This window comes from Labrus mixtus, chromosome 12, assembly GCF_963584025.1.
Source record: "Labrus mixtus chromosome 12, fLabMix1.1, whole genome shotgun sequence".
Lineage (NCBI taxonomy): Eukaryota > Metazoa > Chordata > Actinopteri > Labriformes > Labridae > Labrus > Labrus mixtus.
The window spans coordinates 3,763,630-3,772,752 of NC_083623.1; the positions used below are offsets into that span (position 1 = coordinate 3,763,630).

The 9,123-nt window shown below is 42.5% G+C and overlaps 1 protein-coding gene and 1 long non-coding RNA gene across 2 annotated transcripts; one reads left to right on the plus strand and one right to left on the minus strand.

Annotated features, from left to right (window-relative positions):
* LOC132985382 (uncharacterized) lies at window positions 1-8,056 on the minus strand. Its single transcript, XM_061052732.1, has 5 exons — window positions 7,996-8,056; window positions 7,128-7,421; window positions 6,773-6,874; window positions 845-912; window positions 1-416 (listed from the first exon to the last, which is right to left on the minus strand). The coding sequence occupies exons 1-5, from the start codon at window positions 8,054-8,056 to the stop codon at window positions 18-20; spliced, it is 924 nt and encodes a 307-aa protein (XP_060908715.1). The 3' UTR covers window positions 1-17.
* LOC132984649 (uncharacterized) lies at window positions 5,872-6,740 on the plus strand. Its single transcript, XR_009674990.1, has 2 exons — window positions 5,872-6,131; window positions 6,258-6,740. It is a non-coding gene; the product is annotated as an uncharacterized LOC132984649 (long non-coding RNA).
* Window positions 8,057-9,123: the final 1,067 nt, after the last annotated feature.

Sequence of the window (9,123 nt, forward strand, 5' to 3'; positions counted from 1 at the left end):
GTTTGGAGACTTTCCCTTCATGACATCACAAAGGGCAGTAGCCCCTCCCCCAGGTGGGTGACACTCCCACAGCTAGGTGTTTGTTCTGCCCTCTGAGTCTGCCTTCTCACCGTAAACAATAGGACATGGAGCGAGAAAGCACCGAGTACACCCGAGCCCTTCCAGAGAGGGGGCGTGGTCAGACACAGCTCATTTACATATTTAAAGGTACAGACACAGAAACAGCCTGTTCTGAGCAGGGCTGAAATAGAGGGGTTTATAGACATGATCAAATACAGGATCAGAGTGGATTTAGAACAAGAAACTTGACACACATGTTTTGAGGAGCTCTGAGACTTATTTAAACTGATTGATGAGGAGGAGGATATGTCACCTTTAAGGTAATGCCTGACAAAAGACCAACAAGCCCATGGGCGCTAACAGGGGTGCAAGTTCATCTGAACACAAGGTTGTTGCTGGGACTGCAAACGGCAACTGCAAATGTTGGAAAATGAAACTTGCCCTGCACCCAGAGACACTTTGAAATTGTTAAAATTATGACCCAGAACGCTTTTACAAAAGCACAATACAGCTGTTTAAAATCTTTGACCACTGATATAAAACATTACAAGTCAATGGTGTAGCTGATGATCTGCTCTGGTCAAACTCCCGCAGAAGATCTAATGTTTTCATAGTTCTCTGTATCAACATCATGATCGTCATCCACCTGTGAGAAAACTGCACAACACAACGAATCGACAAGTTGAAAAACAGTAGGACAGACGATGACTCAACATGCAGCAAACGCAGGTTGTTTAAAATCAGTTGTTCTGTGAATGATCTCACCTTTAGTTCTTGTCCATACGTTGACCGTCACAACAGTTATCATGAGGGCTGACAAACCCACCAACACAATGATCAGCCTCCACCGGACTGCAAAGAGAACGAAGACATGAATACTTGGGTCCAGATTTCATTTTGCTTTTTCTTAAAGAGTAACTAAACCCTAAAACCACTTTTTTTCAACTCTAAACCTCTGTATTTGAGTATTAAGTAGTGTTATGGATCAATCCAAGTCCCAATCTCGACATTTGAGTACAAAGTATTGAAATTCGAAATATTGTGTTAGAAATGTGCATAGTGTCTGCCCTTCCGTTTGAAAAACTGTAACGGCTGTGTGGAGTACAGTACTACGTAGGAGTGAATTACTACGTCACCAAACCTATAAAAGCCTCGTCACCCGACTCAGCGAACTGTGGGGAGTCAAGTGTGTGTGTGTGTGTGTGTGTGTGTGTGTGTGGGGGGGGGGCAAACATTGTATCATGTTGCAGCTGATAACGGCGCGAAAGGAGTGAGTGGCCGCCCCCCTCCCTCTCGAAGTTGATACATTGACATTCTAAATGCATTTTTGGAAATTCCAGGGCAGAGCACTACAGCTGAAAATATGGGGTTTAGTTACCCTTTAATGATGACTCCGTTTTAAACTTGTCTTTGCAGCAGAGGAGCATTTTATGGGCTGGTCTCACTGCAGCAAAGAAAATGTTGGCATTGAGATGGCAACCGTCACATTCCTTGACCCGGCGACATTGGGCCAACTCTCTTCTTGAAATTGTTCAGAAGGAATGGTCTGCGGCCCGAATGCATGGGGCCAGCCTTAAGACCCTCAAAGCATGGGAAGCAGCCTACAATATAGTTAAGGACAGTGTGCGGCGTGCTTAACCTGAAATCTGTTTTTATTTTCTATGTTTACATTGAGAGTTCCGGGGTGGGGATGTATGTGGGGTCGCCACGGGGTTTGGAAGTTTGCACATATGCACTTTTATACATGTATGTGCTCTCGGGCGGTGGGGGGGGGGGGAGGAAAAGGGGAAAACAGTTGTAATATATGATGTGATTTCTTTGTACATTTCTCAATTAAAAATTGATGAAGAACGGGGCAAAGCTTGTCAATATTGCTTCTCTCTCACCGACCAATCAGAATTAAGAGGGGGTGGGACTTCCCAGGTCTTTGGGACATCAGCTTTGTCAACAATAATGGCGGAGGAGACACCTTTAAATTGTTTTCATGTTTTCTTGTAAATTTACTTGAATTTAAGCAAATATAGATTACGAGCAGAGACACCCACCACCAGCCCCATTCCCTAGCTGGGCCTCACAACCACCTCCACTTCCCTCTCATCAATATTACCCTTTTCCCTCATACCATCAGTACACTAAGCCACCATTCACCAGTATCAACACCCACAGCAACATCACATCAGTGTCCAGTGCACTCGAATCGTCACCGATGGAGACAGCAAAAGGCGGCACTTGAAGACCAGGAGCGTGTAGCAAGAGAGGAGCTACCAAAACAGCAGCACTGCAAAGAGGACTACCACTGTAAGTGTAAACTATGTGGTCGGTCGAAAAAGAAAAAGCACTGGTCATACCCAGCTGAAGGGAAAGTGGTACTGCATCTGGACAGAACATCACAGGATGGAAAGAAGCTCTCCAAAAGAAATAAGTTATATATGTTGTTACAGGGTGCAGTTTGAGTTGTTTTAAAAGTAAAGGTTTTGAAAATTTGATACATAGATGCACATTTTGAAGTGCTGTATTTTTGTACGTTGAAAAAGCACAATAATTTACTGTGGACAAATCTCAGTGTGTGCTTTGTTTGTTTGTTTTCAGTATGTTTGTCAAGCCCACCAAAGAGCAAATGGCTCAAGTAATGCAGGGATGTTGCTGCTGAAGTAATAAAAAGGATCTGGGAAAACAAATCGACTTGTCAGTCTGTCATTTTTACAAGATGCATGAAGAAAGGTGTAAATTAAAACATTTAATTTAAAAGACTATTTTGTGTTGATAATTGTTTTATTGCCATAAAAGTAGATAGGACGTCTCATCTTTTCTCTTCTCCTTTCTCCTCTCCCCCCCCTCCTTTTCCCTTCTTTCCCCCATCATAGCAGCCTGCAGTAATTAATATAATTTGCTAAGTGGAGAAGGTGAGGCTTATGCACAGACTGGCTCATAACGATGACTGCAGATATGCTCCCATTAAGTTTGGTGGAAGGAGAAAGCTTATGCGAGCTGATGGCCAAAGAGACTCGTGGACAGCTCTCACTATCGAGTCATATGTTACCATCAATTGTCCTTTCATTCAGAACTAGGATTTGAAGCCTGTTGTCCTGCAGACACACAGTACTGATGAGCGACACACCACAGAGAACACAGCGTACATCCAGAGCGGGAGGTCTGTGTCCGATGTTTTACATTATTTTTTAACGTTAAAACATATATATAGATAGATTTGTTTTATTTTTCTAGATACAACATGAGACTCAGAAATGTTTTGATGTCAGAAAGATTTGTAGTGAATAGTGAATTGTCCTGATTTTATTATATTGTCTACATACTGTATGTCCTGTTTTGCTCTTTGTTTAATCTCTTAAGGTGATGTTTTGAGAAAAGCCCTCATGGGTTTCTAGCTCACCTGCACATGTGTTTTATTTTCCTGTTCGACTCTTCTTTCAAAAAGAAGAAAATATACCAACGTGTACCTGAGTACTCGTTTAAGTAATGTGAGTACTCAGGTATTTAGATGACTGTAAATGCTGTGACGGCCCTGGCCATGGTGTTTGGCCTGGTACTGCTGTTGTTTTGTGTTTCAGGGTTTGGCGTCATCTTGTGGTTGGTGGTGGCATGCCTGCTGGTCGTTGGGAGACCCGCCCACCTACCTGCTGATTGCAGATGGGCTTCACCTGAGTGGAAGGGCATATAAGCCAGGCTGCCATAGCTTTCTGTCTCTCTTCCTCTGGACAGAATGGACTTATTTCCCTCTGCCCTTGTATTTTCGTGTTGTTCTGAAATAAACTAAAACTTAAGAAGCAAGTTGACTGTGTGGACCTCCATTGAATGTTAGGGCCTACACGAGCTGGTCATAACAGTCCCTAACACTAGGCGTTACCTGCTGTAAAGGTGTTCTCCGTAGTTCTTTTAAATCCAGTTGTTGGTGTTGTTGTTGAATTATTTGGTGTCGTTCTCACTTCATCACCTGAAACAAGACGAACGCAATTCATTCAGTGTCAAATTGATCAACTTCAAATGATTACAAAAAAGACATTTTAATTATTTGCAACATTTTGAGGTTACTTTAAGCAGCTCATATATCAACCGTATATAAATATGGACAGTGCTTCTCCGTGCCCCTTCCCTTTTTCCAAAGTGAAGCCAAAATCATAGACGCTGACATAAAATGAGTGTGACGTCATTTTGAACCAAGACGAGCGCAGAAGGGAGCTGGCTGTAAAACGAAACAAACACTCACATTAACGGAAAGTTCAATGGCTCTCTTTTTAGTTTTCATTACGTTTTCTCTTCTAATCTGATAATCCAGTTTCTGATCTTTTTAGCATCGAGTACCTTATTTAATATAAACTTCTTAAAATAGTGAACAATCGGACATACATACTATCACAACAGAATCTGATCTAAAGACAAATGTACTTGACGTGTGTTTTAACTTTAGAGTTTGACCCATGTCCCATCTGTTAACATGGAGGAGGCGGGGCTTATGGCCCTTTACTTCAGCCAGTCAGTAAGGGGGGAGGTTGAAATATTTTTGTCATGATTTATCTTTAATTAGTTTGTTTATTCCTTGGTTTTGTTGCTTTAATGTGATTTCCTGTTTTAATTTAGTTTCTGTTTCCGGTGTATTTCCTGTTCATATTCCTGAGTTGTGTTTTTAGTCTTTCCCATTTTATTTTGTCTTTCCCTTCCTCCTGTTTCTAAGGCCTAGTCCACTCGTCGGGTACGGCGGGTATTTTTAAAAATTGAGATTTTTCTCTGCATTTTGCCCTTTTTGTACATAAACTGCGTTTTAGGTCACTTTGGAAAAAACTCTCTCCAAGACTTTTCAGAAACTCTGTTTAAAGGTTTTATATGCAATTTTTTGATCCAGCAGATGTCTCCCTTGAGCACCAGCATGAAACCAAAACAACTCGCGCTGCATTGTTGTGTTAGCATGCTAATGCTAGCGATCTTTATTATGCTCGTATCTTCACACTGCATGTAAATTTACCTGAAATGAGCGTGATCTAGAAACACAGTTAAGCAGTGAGTACAGTATGTTATTCTTCTTTTCTCTAGTCCCTCAATTAAACAACTTTTATACACGAGGGGAGGAGTCAGCCGGCCGTCCTGGCGATGTAAACAAACTGAAGATAGGACTCTGAAAACTCTGAAAACATCACAGACAGTGGGACTCGGGTGTTACACCCATTGTAGACAGTCATGACTCACAGAGTTATTTTTCACATATGAAGCCTTTAAGGTGTTCATGTGTAGACGGGGAGTTTTGGGCGTGTAACGTCACACTCTGCGCCGGTTTCTCCTCCGTCATTTTTTCGATGCTGTCACTTTTGTTTACATGAGATTAGCAAGATGGCAGACGTAACCAAACTAGTGCTGGTGCTAACGTTGCTAACTTGACTTTTTACATGCTCACACATACATACACAGTTCCTCTCCCACTATGTTGACGGGCTGTGGCACTGAAGGCTCTGTCACCGAAGGATCGCAGTTTGGTGTGGGGGGTGGAGAGCAGGCCTGGGGCTGAGGAACCGCAGCTGTCAGGACGGGGTGGAGGGGTGGAGGAGGTCGGTGAGGTACGGTGGGGCTAGAGCATGGAGAGGTTTGTAGGTAAGTAGGAGGAGTTTGTATTGAATGTGGGACTTGATCGGGAGCCAGTGGAGGTTTAAATAAATACCTTTTTTGTTTTCTGCAATTGGGTTTCAGGACTTTAGCTTATTCAGCGTGACGGCTTTGGCTTCACTGCCAGGCGACAGTTTCTCTGTCCATTTTCATAAACAGACTACTACTCCTTCATAGAGAGCATTATCACATTTTCTATAACCTGCTGGTTCCACTCCACCACCCTCCAGAACAGGACCCGCCTGCAGAGCACGGTCACAGTCTGCTCTAAGATCATTGGACTACCTGTAAGGACTCTGACATCGATCTATGAGCAACAGACAATCAGGCTAGCAGGTCAGGTCATGCAGGACCCCTCACACGCTCTCTTCCGAGCGTTTGAGCAGCTCCCCTCAGGACGCCGGCTTCGCTGTCCCTGCTGCAGGACACAGAGGAGAAGAGCAACCTTTGTTCCCAGGGCTGTCCAGCTCCTAAACTCTTACCCCCCCCCCCCCCCCCCCCCCCCAACAGACACCAACACCTCTCACCCAATGCAGACTGTGAACTTTGCTTTTTTACTTCCTTCCATTTGCCTCGCACCTTAACAGCCTCTGCTTTATCTGGTCTCATGCACTACATCACTTTATTCTATCCTTTTTATATCAGTATTCATACAGTTCTGGTTAATTTATTCCTGTTGTTTCTTATCCATCATTGCACTACGGTCACTTTATTTATCTCATTTTTACCTTTTCAGTTATATTGTTTATATTAGTTCTGTTGTTCCACCTTATTAACTTATCATTTAGTATTAGACTACCTGCACATAGCTCTGTATATATATATGTATTTCTCGTTTACTGCACATAGTTCTGTTTACATCTGTTTACATCTGTTAGTCCGATCACTGTCCACTTATATCTACTCTTTTATGTTTTGTATTTTTAAGTTAAGTTTGAGCTTTAAGTTGTATTTAAATTGACACTTTATATTTAGGTTAAAATGTTTCGTCTACTTGCACTGTTGTTAATTTACTGCTCTGTGTGCCTTTGAATTGCCCCCCGGGGACAAATAAAGTTTTTTGAATTGAATTGAGACTATGAGCTGCTGAACATTTTCTTACCTGAGGGCTGAAGTCTGAAGGGAAACAGCTGCACTTCGTAACCGTCAGTCACTTCACACTGCAGCGACTCGTATCTTGATTTGTACACGTAATGATTAGTCTCTAGTGTGACAAGAGCAGAGCAGGGTAACTGGAAGACTGTCATAACTTTCACGTATTTGTTCACATCGACACCCTGATACAGCCAGTTCACTGTGGGCCAACATCGTTCGGACGTCAACACAAAGCAGTGTAATGACGCAGAATCCGTTTTCCTCTCTTCAGTCACTGCCGAGGAAAGAGACGACATTGCAGTTTAACTTCTTTTAAATCACATTTGTTTGTTTCTACTTTTAAAAAAAAGGCCAATACTCACTGGTAACAACAGACAGAGAAACCAGCGCACCCGGAGGTTGTCTGACTTCTGATACCAAACGGTGACAGACGTAATGACCGACATCCTCCCATGTGACCTCCTTTATGAGCAGAGAACAGCCCCCCGTAACGCTCAGTCTGTCCGACTCAGCGTTTCCACCACGTGTGATTGTCAAACCGTTGAAGTCCCAAGATGTTCCGTCACATTCCTGCTGACCGTCGATCGCGTTGTCACAAGGCAGAGCGACCTCGCCTCCATCTCTGACGGTGACGAAGACGGTTTGATTGCCACCCGCTGCAAGGAAATGACAAGTTTGGATTCAAGGATAACAAATAGCATGTCCATAGAGCTCAATGAGGCAGCACATGCTCAGCTCAACCCGCAGAAAGGCATCAGTTTAAAATGGACTGATTAGAGCTCTTCATAATATGTCACGCTCGCCTAAAGAGCTCAACGGTGACCGCCCACTTTTTCACTTTTGCCTTGACATTTCACAAAATCCTTATTTTAAGAGATTTACGCGTGGAACCATGGCAACCGAACCCGATACTCGTGATTATAGTTCATTTAATTCGGCACCAAAACGGCATCCAGAAACTGAGAAAAAGGCAAAGGTACAAGGCTTTGTACATCATTTTTCCCACAATCCATTGCTAATGATGTTTTTCTTTTTAAAAGTAACTTTCGTCGTCGTTAAAATGTTTGTACTGTTAATGAAAGTGTTGTTTGTGTTAATTTGTATTTACCTCCTTGCCCATTTATGCCAACGTGCTTATCTCATATCTTAAAACTGTGACCTCCAAAAGTTGACAAAAAGTTGTTAAAAACATACTCTGTGATTTTTTAAATGTGACGTGTGAAATCTCACCTGCCAGCTGAAGCAGCGCTGAAAGAAATACAGAAAATGGAACCCATTTCGGCTCAATCATCGTAACTCGTTCCTCTCTTCTTCTGGTCTCACGCTCGGCACCGTCTGAGTCTGACTTCTTGAAGCTGCTGTTTTTGAAAAGAGAGATGCTGCTGCGTCTGCTTCCTGTGGTTAGTGTGCCATCACCTCCTCAAACACACGACCTTATTCCATAACTCAGGGCGGCGATTCAGTTTCAAATGTCACGAAGACACGAACGCTGTCAAAACTCTATTTTCATTTCCTCTCCACAGAGACCTGAAACTGCTGATCAACAATGGTGTTACATAGTCCGTCTAGCCTGAGAAGAAGAAGAAGAAGAAGAAGTATATATATGTCCATAGAAGAAGAAGAAGAAGAAGAAGTATATATATGTCCATAGAAGAAGAAGAAGAAGAAGTATATATATGTCCATAGAAGAAGAAGAAGAAGAAGAAGTATATATATGTCCATAGAAGAAGAAGAAGAAGAAGTATATATATGTCCATAGAAGAAGAAGAAGTAGTTTTATGTGTAACTTTTGCGAGTTGGATAAAAGTTAAGATTTCTTGCACCTTGGTGTCTTGTTGTGGTTTTTACCAGATATTCAAAGGGATGTTTGACAGCACACATGAACAGACTTCTTGGTCTGTTTTTTCTCTTCTGAGAACTGAAGGGGAAGCTGAGGCCTTTTGAAGTTTTTAGGTCACTGAAACCTCGCTGAGCGTCCCGACTGAACTGTCCGGACAAACAGCATCAAACATTCAGACTACCTTACTGCAGGTGTGCTGATGTTGTTTTCAAAGATACGGGTGTAATTTAAAATACATATTCTGTTCTTCACTGTTAAACTAGACCGTGTCCAGAGAACGCAGGTCGCTAACTTTGTAAACATCGCTTGGGTCAATGTAAGTCGATGTAATGTAAGCGTACTCGTGAAACATGAAGAAACAAGTGAAGAGTGAAACCTGTTGGTTACTGCAGTGTGTGTGTGTGTGTGTGTGTGTGTGTGTGTGTGTGTGCTTTTTCTTTGAACTGAAGCGGAAAGTATTGAGGTGAGAATGTCGGTACACACAGATATCAAAGGAACCACCCAAAGGTTTTTAGGTC